Genomic DNA, 16241 nt, shown 5'->3' with positions numbered 1-16241 from the left:
AGTGTATTCAGATAATATTTCATGTCCTTATAAATGATTAGTTCTCTCATTTTTATAGTTATCTCAAAAATATATGTTTTGCCTTTGTCATAATAAGGTCATTATAGACAATTAAGGGCATTAAATGCTACGTTACATAATCATTGTAATTTAATACAGATTCTCTAACATTTTCAGTATTTAATACTTATTAAATAATGTGTCTGTACTCTCTTGTGCTGTCATATTCATTCTCCTTGATTTTTGTATTTAAATAGATACGAGTGTTGAGTCTTTTGAATAACTGCTCGTACCTTTAATTGTGCCTCTGCTCGTATCTGTTGCAACTCGTGCCTCTTTGTCAATCATTATTATTTGACCAGCCTACGTGCCATGACACGTCATCTTTCAATCACTTTAATATGCAAACTCATTTTTTCCCAATACACATAGGATAAAACTTCATTGGTCATATATAATGCCATGGAAAAATAGGTCACTTCTTCTTCATCTTCTAAAGGATGGATATCCTATAATATAAAAGAAGAAATTATAGAAAAACAGTAAATGTTTGTGGTATGAGGATGAATAATCAATAGTTTGTGCATTGTAATCCTTATTTGTTGATGAGATGCAATTGACACGCGCGCGCGCACACACACACACACACACACACACACACACACACACACACACACATATATATATATATATATATATATATATATATATATATATATATATATATATATATATATATATATATATATATAACTAAAAAATTAACTTACTTAAATATCTTTCTGAAAAATTTAACTACTACATATTAGAAATATAAGTATTAATTAATAATATTTATTAAGAGAGCGAACAGTGAGAGATATAAGGTAGCTTAGAAATATAATATTTATTAAGAAGGCGGCGTACCTGTAGTTCGTAGGGAGCTCTGGAGAGGAGGAGAAGAGAGCGAACAATGAGAGATATAAGGTAGCTAGGAAGGAGGTGAAGATGGCAGTAATGGAGGCTAAGACGGTAGCTTTTGCTCGTCTGTATGAGGAACTAGGGAACAAAGGAGGGGAGAAGAAGTTATTCCGACTCGCTAAGGTTAGAGAGAGGACGGCTCGAGATCTGGACCAACTGAGGTGCATAAAAGATGATGACGGTAAAGTTTTGATGGGGGATGACCAGATTAAGAGGAGATGGCAGACCTACTTTCATAAACTTCTAAATGAAGAAGGGGATCAGGATATTGTGCTAGGTAAATTGAGGAATGCCAACAGCCCCGTGAATTAAGTTATTGTAGGGACATTGAGGTCGATGAGGTTATGGAGGCAATGCGTAAGATGAGGAGGGGTAGAGCTACCGGGCCAGACGAAATTCCAGTTGAACTTTGGAGGTGTGTGGGTAGAGCAGGCTTGGAATGGCTTACTGGGTTGTTTAATATTATATTCAAGACTAAAAAGATGCCTGAAGAGTGGAGATGGAGTACAATGGTTCTGCTGTATAAGAACAAAGGCGATGTTCAGAGCTGTAACAACTATAAGGGTATCAAATTATTGAGTCATACCATAAAAGTCTGGGAGAGAGTGGTAGAAATGAGAGTGCGAAGGACGGTGTCTATTTCAGATAATCAGTTCGGGTTCATGCCAGGGCGATCTACCACAGAAGCTATCCACCTTATTAGGAGGAGGATGGAACAATACAGGGATAAGAAGAAGGATCTCCACATGGTGTTTATCGATCTAGAGATAGCATATGACAGGGTTCCTAGGGAGGTCCTATGGAGATGCCTAGAGGTTAAAGGGGTCCCGGTTGACTACATTAGGGTGATTAAAGACATGTATGATGGAACTAAGACTCGGGTTAGGACAGTAGGAGGCGACTCCGACCATTTTCCGTTTGTTACGGGGTTGCACCGAGGGTCTGCGTTCAGCCCTTTCCTATTTCCCTGGTGATGGATGCCATAACGCATCATATTCAAGGGGAGGTGTCATGGTGCATGCTATTTGATGATGACATAGTCCTAATTGACGAGACACGACGCGGCGTCAACGAGAGACTAGAGGTTTGGAGGCATTCCCTTGAGTCTAAAGGTTTCAGGCTGAGTAGGACGAAGACGGAATACCTCGAGTGCAAATTTGGGGCCGAGCCGACGGAAGCAAGAGTGGAAGTGAGGCTCGACTCTCAAGTCATCTCTAAGAGGGGTAGTTTCAAGTACCTTGGGTCAGTTATTCAGGGGACCGGGGAGATCGACGAGGATGTCACACATCGTATAGGGGTGGGGTGGATGAAGTGGAGGCTAGCAACGGGAGTCTTGTTGACAAGAAAGTGCCACCGTTACTAAAAGGTAAGTTTTACAGAGCAATGGTTAGGCCTGCTATGTTGTATGGGACCGAGTATTGGCCGGTTAAAAATTCACACATCCAGAAGATGAAAGTAGCAGAGATGAGGATGCTGAGGTGGATGTGTAGAATACAAGGATGGACAAGATTAGGAATGAAGATATTCGAGAGAAGGTGGGCGTGGCCTCCATGGAGGACAAGATGAGGGAAGCAAGACTCAAATGGTTCGAGCACATTCAGAGGAGGAGCATTGATGCACCAGTGAGGAGGTGTGAGCGACTGGCTGTGGTGGGCACGATGAGAGATAGAGGGAGACCTAAGAAGTATTGGGGGGAGGTGATCAGACAGGACATGGCACGACTTAGGATTTCTGAGGATATGGCCCTTGACAGGGAATTGTGGAGGTCGAGCATTAAGGTTGTAGGTTAGGGGGAAGTTTGTGAATATTACTACAGCGCACTAGAGGGAGACTAGCCATTTAGGAGTTAGACTTAGGATTCTACTGATCAGCTACTGATGCAGGGTTGTATCTGTTGGATATTAGTATACCTTACATCCTTTTCTCCATCCTTTTCGTATTTCTTATATTTCTTATATTGTTGTTATTTGTTGTTTATGTTATTTTATGTTATTTACTATGAGTCTATTGATAGTACTAATATATTGTCTCTTGTTGCTCTCTTGAGCCGAGGGTCTCCTGGAAACAGCCTCTCTGCCCCTCGGGGTAGGGGTAAGGTCTGCGTATATATTACCCTCCCCAGACCCCACTTGTAGGATTATATTGGGATGTTGTTGTTATTAAGAAGAAGAATTATTTTGATTTGAAGTGTCTTTTCAAGAAGTCTTGTCTTTTTAATAAGTAACTAAATGTCATTTTTAAAATGTATTCAAACGTGACTTTAGCTGGGGAAAAAACAAACAAACCATGTGGTCTAGGATGAAGAAGGAAAAGGAAAACTAGGGTATTTGTGCTAGGGAAAAGTTTGAAAATTGAAACTTTCAGGTTTCGGCGGAGAAAAATATTTTGTCATGACAATTAATTGGAGTAGTGAGATCTTTTGAGATTTCATGGAGGTATGTGAGCGACATAGTCTCTTTATATATAAAACTTAATTCAAATTCAAGCCTTTTTTTATTTGTATATGAATGTTTATATGCAAGCAGAAAGTTTTATACTTCGTACTTGTTCAATATTTGATGATGTTTATTATTTATATGGATATTCATAATTAAACTATTCTCATTAAACAAATTATTATGACAAATTACAATAGTTGCTACGTTACAAATATCAAAATACTATTTCTTCTTATATTTTATACTCTAAAATCGTCTAAATATTTAGATCTTTGCAAAAGACTTTGATGTATTTTATATACGCTAACATTTGCCTAAGAAAGAGTATGATAAAAAGAAGGCATTTCTTATTAATCGCTGATAAAAAAAATTTCCAGAATGGAAGTACCATCATTTATCATCTATTAGCGATAATAAAGAAGCGTACGCATTATATATGTTTAACTTTCGAGGATTTAATGGCGTTAAGGTTTATGTATACAGTAGAAATCGGGGTTATCCGATTTCGTTGGCTCGAGGGTCACTTCAAGACTGAGATCGAAATAGACTAGGAGCGAGCCCGATATATACGGTCAAAATCATATGCCTCCGATTTTGTAGGCTCGAATGTCACATCGAGGACAAAAATTCGATATAGACCAAGCTTGGACTCGAAGGTAGAATAAGAGGCTCGAAGACCGAAATGTTCGAGGAGCATCGGAGCCAAGTACGACCGACTCCGAAACAGTGTCGTTATGAGTTTGTTACGGAAGGACAAGATTCCCGCCACGTCCCCAAGATCATGGCGTAAATTCCGAAATAGATTTGTACGAATTAGTACAAATCCGTACTAGGCGGTTATACAGATGTCCCCAATAAGATTCCTTACTGTAAATAGAAATATATCATATTTTAGGGTTCCCCTATTATATAAGGGGGACCCCAATCATTTGCAAAGATCATCTGATCATTGGCAAAGAATATACTATCCTACTTTTCTCTCTTACTGTTCATCAGAATTGTCCTTTACATTTATTGTTCTTACTTCATTGCTCTTAGTGCATCTCGAGGCTACTAAGCTCGGGGTCACCACTGCTGAGTAACATTGGTTTGGTTCACTTATTTCTTTCATTTCTACTTCATATTTCTTGATTATCAATAGGTATTAAACTAAATCACATATCTTTAAAATCACAAATCAAATTTAATTATTACTAGTATTTTCGAGGCAAACAGTTTGGCGCCCACCGTGGGGATAAAGATAATAGTGATTATTTCATTATTGATTCTCATGACACACGTTATTTTCACACTTTTTCTTGTCAAAGATTCTTTGATTTCAGGATAAAGCATGTCAAACTCACAGAATACACCCGTACACTGTGATGACGGTCTTGGGTTCCACGGAGAAAATGACAACGTAGTTGCTCCATGGGTCAATGTACCACTGATAAACCCTCGGAAGTACCAAATGTGGAACCAGTGGATGTTAGGTCACACATTGTTTTGAACGCAGATCTAGGTACAGACCCCAGAGCAAGTGTACGTAGAGAAGTCAGATCTGATGGCCAGAGAACACAGGGTGTGGAGATGGAGGAATTAGCCTCCAAGTGATATTCGAGATGCTACAAGCTCAACAGATTTCCATTGCTCAACTTCAAAGTTAGAATAAAACTCCAAGTGTAGCCGAACCAGAAAATACTCGACGTATTAAACCGGTGCCGGAAAGATCAAATGAAAATGGCTCAGGGACTGACCCTACCATTATGAGGATGTTCGAGGAAATCACCAAGAGAATCGAGTCCGGGGAGAAGAAGATTGAGGATAATGACAAAAAAGTGGAGACTTATAACTCCCATGTTAATCAAATACCGGGGGCACCCCCGATCTTAGAAGGACTAGATTTTAAAAGGTTCGTGCAAAGACCCTTCCCCCCTATTGCGGCTCTGAAGCCAATCTCCAAGAAGTTCTGTGTGCCCGAGATTCCCAGGTATAACGGGACGACCGATCCGAATGAACACGTCACCTCATATACGTGCACCATCAAAGGAAACGACTTGGAAGATAACGAAATAGAATTTGTACTGCTGAAGAAGTTTGGAGAGACTCTATCCAAGGGTCCCTTGATATGGTATCATAGCTTACCCCCTAATTCTATTAATTCATTTGCTGCGCTCGCAGATTCTTTTGTAAAAACACATGTCGGAGCCATTAAAATTGCAACGAGGAAGTCGGACCTTTTCAAGGTAAGGCAGAAAGATAACGAAATGCTTAGGGAATTAGTATCTCGGTTCCAAGAAAAGAGAATGGATTTGCCTCCGGTCACCGATGACTGGGTTGTTCAAGCTTTCACTCAAGGTCTCAACACTCGAAGTTCTATAGCTTTACATCAGTTGAAGCAAAGTTTACTCGAATACCTGGCTGTCACTTGGGCAGACGTACATAATCAGTACCAGACGATGATTAGAGTCGATGATGATCAACTAGGGACTCCTTCGGGGTTGGTTTATCCTAGCAGGCCCATGGGTAGGATCAAAAGGGGCGTCGATCGAGAACCGATGTCGAATAGAGATCGATATCAACCGTATAACACAGACCGTAGAAGTAGTGGGTCTGGGCAAAGCTTTGCACGAAATGAGAGGAGAAATGATCGAGATCAAAATTCACGGGGGCTTGATGCCGAGAAAGATCATGTTAAATATCCAACATCCAAATAAAGGTACGACCCCAGTCCAATCCTTTCTATTTTTTCGACTAACACTTGCAAGTTTTCGACAAGGATCGGCATGAAGCTTTGGACCTCACGCGTTGCACTCTTTTTCCCTTAGTTTGATTTTTATCCTAAATGGGTTTTTCCGACGAGGTTTTTAATGAGGCAACCATTGTCGTGTTAACTTAGAGCTATTCAACGGTATCCGAGGTTCCCTACAATAAGCATCGAGTACTGAAGGGCATTCCCTCGAATGTCTACTTTGTTGCAAGGAAATCACTTCAAGACATCGGGTCTCGATAAGAGAACTTTGTAAAGGGCCAAACGGTCGGATGAACCGTATCCGTATAGAATAGTCGAGCCCCGATGGCAAAACATGTACACATGTATCAATTATCCAAAGAAGCATTCTTTCTATATCAAAACACTTTGTGTATCAAAATAACTTGCTACTATACGAACATCATACTTGTGATTCCATGAGAAATGACTCAAGGGCCAAAACACAAATACAACTCAAATACTTGGGGATTGTCATCGATAGTTAACACATTCGAGTATCTGAACCCGAATTTATAAGACCTCAAAGAGGCATCCCTCGACGCAAAGGCCAAGGCCATCATACTGTCACGGCCTTAGTTATCCCCCTGTGAACTATCGTGACGGCACCTAGTCTCTACGACTAGGTAAGCCTAACAAATTGCGGAAAAAGGAAACAAAATACGAAACTAGCAAGTTACGACTGAAAACATAAATAAAGAGTTTTAAAAAAATGACGCTCGGCATATTCAATACATACTCTCAAAAATCGAATCAAACTCCCAAAATTCGGAATCTCATGAAATCACAAGCTATAGAAATTGTATAGTGTTCTAACTCCAGAATGTCTAATCAAAAGAAAATACAGGAAGTCTAAAGCTAAAGGGGAGAATAGAGAGGGACTTCTAGGTCTGCGGACGTGGCAGATATACCTCAAAGTCTTTGATGTCGCCCGCATTACTGATAGAACGGCTGAGCAGAAGGACCTGGATTTGCACATGAAAAACATGTGCAGGAAAGGGCATGAGTACACCACAGCGGTACCCAGTAAGTTCGAAGCCTAACCTCGGTCGAGTAGTGAAGAGGAAGGTCAGGGCCCTACTGGTTATATATATATAGAGAGAGAGAGAGCAAAGTAAAATAGTATGAAGTGCGACAGTATAATTAAAAATACTAATAGTCGATAAAGAGTAAAATCACAAACAGAATATACTCAGTACACAAAGATAGCAACAGGGGATCTCCAGGATATCGTCCCGTAGTCCCAAACGTAAATGTGCAGAGGATCTCCCGGGATATTGTCCCATAGTCCGAATCATAAACATGTAGGGGAATCTTCCGGAATACCAATCCGTAGTCCCAAAGTAAATATCCAGTAGAGGGAAATCTCTCGGGTGTCGTCCCATAGTCCCAAATGTAAACGTGCAGGAGGATCTCCCGGAATACCGATCTGTAATCTCAAAGTAAACATGCAGGGGGATCTCTCGGGATATAGTCTCTTAGTCCTAAAGTAAACACACAACAGTCTCAAGAAAGAATCTACAGTTCTATATGAGAATAAACAGGAATTCTACTCTAAACATGCTGCACAGAATACAAGTAAGCAGTTAAAGCAGGTAAGACAATTAGATCATATAAGCATGATTTTCCTAAACTAAACAAGAGGCTTCAAGTACAAGTATTGCTCAATTACAAGAAAACATAGATATTTACTTAATAAAAATGGGGGTTTTCAACAATTAGCACGTGTACGCACTCGTCACCTCACGTACATGACACTAAAATAACAACAATATCAAAATTCTAAGGGGAATTCCCCCACACAAGGTTAGGCAAGCCACTTACCTCGAACCAGCTTAAAAATCAATCTGAAACTATGCTCTTTCCACGAGTATCCAACTCCGAGTGGCCCAAATTTAATCAAATAAACTTCATAATGTAAATGTAATTACAAACAACGAATTTAGCTAAAGGAATCGAAGCTAGGTAGAAAATAGAAAAACGCCCAAAAATCCTCCTCGGGCCCACGTCTTGGAATCGGATAAAAGTTACGGATTATGAACACCCATTCACTCACGAGCACACTCGAACAAAAATTATCAAAATCCGATGCCAAAATCTCCCTCAAAACTCAGATTTTAAGTTGGGGAACTTTTCCTCAATTCTCCCAATTTGTTTTACCTCAAATTTGAGATTAAATGACAAAACTAAGATTAGAATAATGGAATACAACTAGAAAGGGATAAGGATTCATTACCCACTGATTTCCTCTTCAAAATCTTCCCAATATCGCCTTCTCCCGGGCCAAAAATCAAATTTGGTGTTATGAGCTTCAAACCCTCAAAATTTCATATTTCTGCCCAGCGATTTCCGCATCTGCGGTCATGGGACCGCACCTGCAGTCCCACTTATACGGCTGGGGACTCGAACCTGCGAGATTTCATTAAACGAGCGGGTACCGCACCTGCGCTCCTTTCTCTGCAGATGCGGTCTGCTTCTGCGTCCCTATAACCGCATCTGCGGCCACTGGCCATCAGTGCCCCAAATCGCACCTGTGCCTACTTCCTCGCATATGTGGGCCGCACCTGCAGGCTCCTCACCGTAGGTGCAAAAATACCAGAAGCAGCAACTTCAGAAAATAGCCTAAGTCCAATTCAACTTCCGTTAAGCATCTGAAACTCACCCGAGGCCCCCGGGACCTCAAACAAACATGTCAACCAATCCTAAAACATCATAAAAACTTATTCCAACTCTCAAATCACATCAAACAACGCTAAAACCACAAATCTCCCTCCAATTCAAGCCTAAAGAACTTGAAATTTCAAAAACCTACAACCGATGCCGAAACCAACCAAACCAAGTCCGATTGACCCCAAATTTTGCACACAAGTCACATTCAACATTACAGAGTTATTCCAACATTCAGAATTGGATTCCGACCCCGATATCAAAATTTTACTATCGATCCAGAAACTTCAAAAATTCAACTTTCGGCATTTCAAGCCTAAATAAGCTACGGACCTCGAAAACACAATCCGAACACGCCCCTAAGCCCGAAATAACCCAACGGAGCTAACGAAATCCACGGAATTCCATTCCGAGGCCGTCTTCACACTACTCCAACTACAATCCAAATTCTAAAGCTTAAACTCTCATTTGGGGACTAAGTGTCCCAAAACACTCTGAAACTCAAAACAAATCCTCCCAATAACTCACAATAGCAGAAACAAACACGAGGAAAATAGTTAATAGGGGATCGAGGCGTTAATTCTTAAAAAGACCGGCCGGATCGTTACACATACTCGGGGAGTAACCTTTCGAACAAGTTCAAAAGGTTTATCGGGAAATAAGTCCAAGAGACATACCCGAAGGCTATGGCCATATTAAAGGCTACTGCCATATTAAAGACTACGGTCGTGTAAAAGGCTACGGCCGAAATAATGCGGCTCAGAGACATCCGACTTCCGCCATAATTAAAAGCCTTCAAATACTTCGCAAACCGATTAAACTCGGCTACCCTCGGTAAAAGAAAAAAGGGCTTCGATAAAATTAGCCTTCGAATAATTTAAAGGATTCGATAACATCAGCCTTCAAAAAAAGCCACAAGAGGTATTAACACGAACGGGCTCTGATCGATTGAACCCTCGAGAAACCAACGGGTACAAAAAACACATGCTAAGACATAAAGAAATTTTCACTAAGTCTTTTAGCCAAAAAGAGAAAAAGTATAGCCGTCTTAGAGGCCGAATTGGCCCAACTTAAAGAGCCTAAGGGCCAATATAAAAAACCCTAAGGACTAACTTTACTTCGAGATCGAGCAAATCCTCACTCGACTATAAAGCCTAAGGGATATTTTCATTTCGAGTTCGAGCAAGTACTCACTCGACTACTAAGCCAAGGGGCTACCCGAGTTTGAGAAAATTCTCACTCGGGGACTATCCATAAAGCCTATGGGCTAACTTCATTTCAAGTTCGAGCAGGTCCTCACTCAATCATAAAAGCCCAAGGGCTATCTTAACCCAAGTTAAAGCAAACCCTCACTGGGGGACTATCCATAAGCCTATGGGCTAACTTCAATTCGAGTTCAAGCAAGTCCTCACTCGATCATAAAAGCCCAAGGGCTATCTTAACCCGAGTTCGAGCAAACCCTCACTCGAGGACTATCCGTAAAAACTATGGGCTAACTTCATTTCGAGTTCGAGTAAGTGCTCACTTGACTACTAAGCCCAAGGGCTACCCCAATTCGAGAAAATTCTCAATCGAGGACTATCTTTCAAGCCCAAGGGCCACCTCATCTCAAGTTCGAGCATGTCCTCATTTGGCCATAAGGCCTAAGGGCTATTTTCATTTCAAGTTCAAGCGTGCACTCACTCGAATATCAAGCCCGAGATCTATCTTACCTCATCGACTGTTGAGCCTAAAACTCAAGTTCAATGGTCATTCGGGGACCATTGATCAGAAACGTTTGAGGGCATAACTTATTATCAGCCATTACCATCTCAAACTTTGGACATTCAAAAGGAATTTTATGATAAGGCGCTTTGACCTGCACAAAAGGGTAACGGATTCAGAATCCATGGAAGGAAAAAGGCTTTGTATAAACCTTTTTACAAGAGCTATAGGTCACGACAAGAGTTCCTCGCAAGGGCCGATCAGCCTCAAAAGCAAAAAATTACTAAGAGCACGAAACCTAAGCGGCACGGTCCTTATCGCCAGAAGTGTCTTCTCTCTCAGAACCTTCCCTGCTGCCGGACTTGCTAAAAGTTCTTGGAGTTCTCCTCGAGAAAGGCCAACTTCCAAGCTCTCGTTTCCTCAGTCGCTTACGTCACGATGATGATGTCGTGGCAAATCGGGATAAAGATTAAGGACTCAATTCATTTCTTGTCGTTACACTCTAAGAAACGCGAGGACTATTTATATATGTTAGAAATCGGGGCTACCCAATTTCGTGGGCTCGAGGGTCACTTCAAGACTGAGATCGAAATAGACTAGGAGCGAGCTCGATGTATACGGTCAAAATCATATGCATCCAACTTTGTAGGCTCGAGATGTCGCATCGAGGACAAAAGTTCGATATAGACCAAGCTTGGGCTCGAAGGTAGAATAAGAGGCTCGAAGACCTAAATATTCGAGGAACATCGGAGCCAAGTACGACCGACTCCGAAACAATGTCATTATGAGTTTGTTACTGAAGGACAAGATTCCCGCTACGTCCCTAGATTATGGCGTAAATTTCATAATAGATTTGTACGAATTAGTACAAATCCGTACTAGGCGGTTATACAATTGTTCCCAATAAGATTCCTTACTGTAAATAGAAATGTACCATATTTTAGGGTTCTCCTATTATATAAGGGGGACCCCAATCATTTGCAAAGATCATCTGATCAATGGCAAAGAATATACTATCCTACTTTTCTCTCTTACTATTCATCAGAATTGTCCTTTACATTTATTGTTCTTACTTCATTGCTCTTAATTCATCTCGAGGCTACTAAGCTCGGGGTCACCACTGTTGAGTAACATTGGTTTGGTTCACTTATTTATTGTTTTGACATTACACGTATAACACACGTGAGAAGAGACTGGCAACTCTTAAAATAGAGTAAATAACTTGTTATAATAGGTTAAATTACAATGATATCATCAAAATTCTTAACCTTATAATGTAAAACCATTATTTATTTGGTTCTTTGTTTTCGGTTTAAGGAAGGTCACTTCCTCTTTCTTGAAGCAACAGTTTTGGAACTTCAAGACCACGTTACGTTGGTGAATATCTTGAAGTATTTACAGTTGTAAAGGATGTGTAAAAGCAACGTCTAAGCTAGTAATCACCAAAGGTGATAACACAAAGTAAATAGAATGTATACCAGAACTGAAAAACACAAAGAAAGTGGTGAAAAAAATTGAATTAAATGTTAGAAAAATCTTGAATCCGGATTACCAGATGATGCTAAAAACTTTTGTTAAGGCAAATGAGTATATATGATCTATGGCAGATATTCATTCTCAACTTCTTAGACAAGCAATCAATAAAACCAAAGCAAAAAATGGCTCAGCAATAGTGTAGAAAAAAAGGCTTTTTTTGTTAGTCTTTCACACATTTCCAGATACTGATCAGTATACCAATATTTGGATGATACTTCAATCTTCCAACATGTATGCATTTATGTTTTATTGATCCAATGATTAGTCAAGGTTAAAGAAGGCACAATTGAATCATCATATGTTCAAAAATATAACAAACAAGTTGTACCTAAGTAAGCAAGTCAGCATATGAATTAGTGTTTTAAATGCTGCGAGAAATGATTATACACTATGTATTTCTTGTCACTTGGGTGAATAGTTTTTGTGTAACCTAAAGCACATAATCATTCTACGTCAACAGTCTAGTTGGAGCTTCCAATGGCAATGGCGCCTCTGTGTTCTCTAACAAGGGCTCAACAACTCCTGCCAACCTCTCTCTTATTTCGAATAATCTATACTTTTTAACAATAACAACCAATATTCCCAAGAGACCAAATATTAGAAATAGCGATGAAATAGTCCACGCTTTAGAGTTGAACTTTTGATGATTATGATCATCGGCAGTAGGAGAAGGACTCGGGGCAATTCCATCAGCTGTGGGAGAAGGACTCGGAGCAATTCCACCAGCTGTGGGAGAAGGACTTGAGGCAATTCCATCATCTGTAGGAGAGGGACTCGGGGCAATATTATCAGTTGTGGGAGAAGGACTCGGGGCAATTCCACCAGCTGTGGGAGAAGGACTCGGAGCAATTTTATCAGATGCAGGAGAAGGACTTGGAGCACTAGGAGGAGGACTTGGAGCAACTTTCACCTCAGTAACTATAGCAAAATGGCCTTGTATTCTAGTTAAACAAATATTTCCATCTGTGACATCCCCAAATTCGACCAAATTATTTGAGTAGAAATAAACACACTTGGGCAAAGACCCTTGTGGTGCAGGCTGCACATTGTGGAACTTGATAGTGATAGGATCTTCCGATGCTAAAATATCTAATTCTGGTACATTTTTAGCATACAAATCATAAGCATCATAAGCCAAGATACCCAAAAGCGGAGTTAGATAAGTGTAACCAGGCAAAGGATAATAAAAAGAGGACCAATTAGCCAAGTTTTGGTAAACCAGAACAAGTTTCCTTGCATATGGTTCCTCAATGACCCCAGAAGGGATAAGGAATTCTTTATAATACCCATACGATCTCCATTTTAAGCTGTATCTTGTAAGCATCAATGCTGAAATTTTAATTCCTGGCAAGTTACAAGGGACATATGCATCATAAGGAACACCAGTTCTGACTCTTGGCCACCTCAATTCCCTGAATGCATATTGCTGAAGTAAGGAATCAAGTGAGTTTTTAGCAGATGAGTCTGAAGTAATTGATTCAGATCCAACCACAGTAGCAATTAGAAAACAGAGAATTATGTAGAAATAACCTGTTGAATTCATCAGAAATTTGGACAAAGGGGAGCCTAAAAAGGGAATATAATTTGGAATAGGATGTTTGGAAATGGAATACATTTGAGCTGCAGCATTCAAGAAAGTCAACTTTTAACGTGCTAGGCTGTTTATTTGTTTGATTCTTTATTTTCGGTTTAAGTAAGGTCACTTCCCTTTTCTTCAAGCATCAATTTTGGAACTTCCAGACCACGTTGGGTCAACTCAATTTTGATTAATTTACCATTGTTTAAAACAAAATAAAATAAGGGACTGGGGAGGAGGAGTTGGCCAACTCAGCTTTTTTCTTTTCTCATTACCCCTTACTCTCGAAAAGCTAAGCCACTAATGTCGTGTTGAAGGTTGGACCTCATCAAAATCAGCAAAGCTAAGGTTGATTTTGATTAAATTTACAATTGTAAAGCATTTGTGGTAGGCTGATAGCAAAGTCTAAGATGGTATTCATCAAAGGTGGTAAAACAAAGAAAATAGAATGTACACCAGAATTCAAAGATACAAAATCAAAGTGCAGAAAAGAATTGAATTAAATGAGTATGATCTATGGCAGATATTCATTCTCTAACAAAGGTCTTGTACGAGTCTGTGAAGCCACTGGTGCCTTAGTATTCCCAACTCTTGTCATCAGCAATGGCACACCTCTTTCTGCTGCCTCTTCCATTCTCCCAATCTTTTTCTGCTTATCACACTTGTTTACACAAGCAATCAATAAAACCAAGAAAACCAAAGCCACAAATCCGCCAACCACTGATCCAAAAATTACCCATTTTTTTCTATCACCACTTTTGCCATTACTACTACTGCCACTACCTCCACTGCCAGGTTCTGGCTCAGCAGCAGTGAACTCAACCACTATAGCAAAATGGCCTTGTTTGGTAGTCTTGCAAATATTTCCACTAATCACATTGTCAAATTCCACTGCACCATCCAAATTAAAGTAGACACACTTAGCCATTGGCATTGGCATTGGCTTTACACTAGAAAAATTAACCAAAATGGGCTTCTCTGATGCTCTGATATCCAACTCTGGCAGATTTTTAGCTAATAAATTGGAAGCATCATAAGATAAAATACCCAAAACTGGTGTTAGATAAGTGTAACCAGGTAAAGGATAATACAAACTGGACCAATTGCCTAAATTGTGATATACTAAAACAAGCCTCTCTACATAAGGCTGCTCCAAAACACCAATTGGGATATGAAATTCTTCATATCTGCTAACACCCCTTCTCCTCATGCTTCCACTTCTCAGCCTCAGAGCACCAACTTTTATACCACTGAAATTGGAAGGCACATTGCCATTGTAAGGAATCCCAGTTCTTGGCCTAACAAATGCTCTGAAAGCATAATCTTGAAGTACTGAATCAAGCAAACGTGCTGAAAATTCTGCATTTGTTGATTCAGCATTCAGCACTGGCAGAAGAAGGATAATGTAGAGAAGAAATGCAACAAAAAACATTAGAGAGTGAAGATCTGCGTGAAATTTCTCTTGATGAACTGCAATTTGGAAGCTGCAGGAAAAGTTTCCATCCTTGTGAGACATACAAAAATGATTTTTTTAGGGCAGGAGAGAGATTACAACAATCTTGTATGCACCCATATTCACAAGTGTGGATTATTTTCTACAGAAACGTAGTTGTCATTAGGATATTAAGGAGGAAAACCACAAGCACAAAATTTTGGAAAGTAAAAAAAAAAAAAGATCTGGTGGTGATTAATTATAACGGGTAATGGAGTAAATGGTATGCAAGTAATTAATGAGTATATGAAAAAGGAAAGCAAATAAATGGGGAGCAACAACCATACAATACAGCTGTATCTAGAGAAGAGTCCACCGCATTTTATGTGCATTTACTCGAAAGTAAAGCCAGTCATATTCAGACAATTCAGCAATATATATTATAGATTAGACCATCAAGGTGAAAATGGGGACCTCAACTCTTGCCTGTTGAGACATGGGAGCTTCTGCACACGTGACAATACCAATGCTTCACTACAGAATATATGGACTCTTGACTCTCAACTTGACTTATGGACGACCATTTTTGAATCAAGTATAAATGGAGCTAGATATACATTTTAGAACTTAGTCTTTCAACTCGAAACCCACAGCCGTTTAAATCTCAATGAGTTTGCAGATTTAGCAGGACTTAGTTTGTCGGATAAAATCCTACATATATGTGAATATATACCGTGAGAACATATATAACTCAGTTTAAATCTTGGATCTGTCATTGTTAATTACCTAGAACATGTGACTGAGTACATATGCTCTGTGTAACTTGGTATCTCTAAAAGATATTTGTTAATGGACTTTAGGACATTGTTCTGAACAAACGAAATATAGAAGAAAGTTCAAGTGGGGGGGGGGGGGGAGGGGGAAGGGGGGGAAGAACACTCTCAAGTAGAACCTTCTCCATTTCCTTGTTGCCTATGTACAATTGTTTAGTTATTTGTGTTTTTTTCTTGAAATGAAGCAGCAAGATAAAGAGCTACCATCCAACACCACCGATCGTACAGGGTGCACCGTTGTTACCATTTTGTCATTCACCAGAGTTCCGCCCCACTCCCCGAAAGTTGAAAAGAGGAAAAGTAATTCATGGGGTTGGAAGAAAAGGACTCAACGAAGCAACAATTT

General features: G+C 39.8%; 2 protein-coding genes across 3 annotated transcripts; one reads left to right on the top strand and one right to left on the bottom strand.

Moving 5' to 3' along the window:
• The first annotated feature begins 987 nt into the window (after positions 1 to 987).
• On the top strand, positions 988 to 6094 carry LOC138873606 (uncharacterized). Its single transcript, XM_070152078.1, has 2 exons — positions 988 to 1237; positions 5559 to 6094. The coding sequence occupies exons 1-2, from the start codon at positions 988 to 990 to the stop codon at positions 6092 to 6094; spliced, it is 786 nt and encodes a 261-aa protein (XP_070008179.1).
• A 7932-nt stretch (positions 6095 to 14026) lies between these two features.
• Positions 14027 to 16226, bottom strand: LOC104211537 (uncharacterized). Of its 2 annotated transcripts, none has more exons than XM_009760607.2 (2): positions 16100 to 16226; positions 14027 to 14989 (listed from the first exon to the last, which is right to left on the bottom strand). In XM_009760607.2, the coding sequence occupies exons 1-2, from the start codon at positions 16140 to 16142 to the stop codon at positions 14145 to 14147; spliced, it is 888 nt and encodes a 295-aa protein (XP_009758909.2). In that variant the 5' UTR covers positions 16143 to 16226; the 3' UTR covers positions 14027 to 14144. The 2 variants fall into 2 exon arrangements, 1 of the variants encoding a protein (XP_009758909.2); XR_011401195.1 differs by lacking the exon at positions 16100 to 16226 and adding an exon at positions 15849 to 15951 and having other exon boundaries at positions 14912 to 14989.
• Positions 16227 to 16241: the final 15 nt, after the last annotated feature.

The sequence above is a fragment of the Nicotiana sylvestris genome, chromosome 7 (genome assembly GCF_000393655.2).
Source record: "Nicotiana sylvestris chromosome 7, ASM39365v2, whole genome shotgun sequence".
NCBI classification, from domain to species: Eukaryota; Viridiplantae; Streptophyta; class Magnoliopsida; order Solanales; family Solanaceae; genus Nicotiana; species Nicotiana sylvestris.
The sequence above is the reverse complement of the archived record's forward strand: the minus strand, read 5'-3'. Positions and strand labels throughout refer to the sequence as shown.

Excerpts from the sequence above, each read along its gene's own strand:
- LOC104211537 (XM_009760607.2), bottom strand. The coding sequence starts at position 16,142 with ATGGTAACAACGGTGCACCCTGTACGATCGGTGGTGTTGGATG. Across the intron at positions 14,990-16,099 it reads ACGATCGGTGGTGTTGGATG|AATTTTCAGCACGTTTGCTT; the intron begins GTAGCTCTTTAT and ends CAACAAATGCAG.
- LOC138873606 (XM_070152078.1), top strand. The coding sequence starts at position 988 with ATGGCAGTAATGGAGGCTAAGACGGTAGCTTTTGCTCGTCTGTATGAG. Across the intron at positions 1,238-5,558 it reads GGATCAGGATATTGTGCTAG|ATTCTTTTGTAAAAACACAT; the intron begins GTAAATTGAGGA and ends CTGCGCTCGCAG.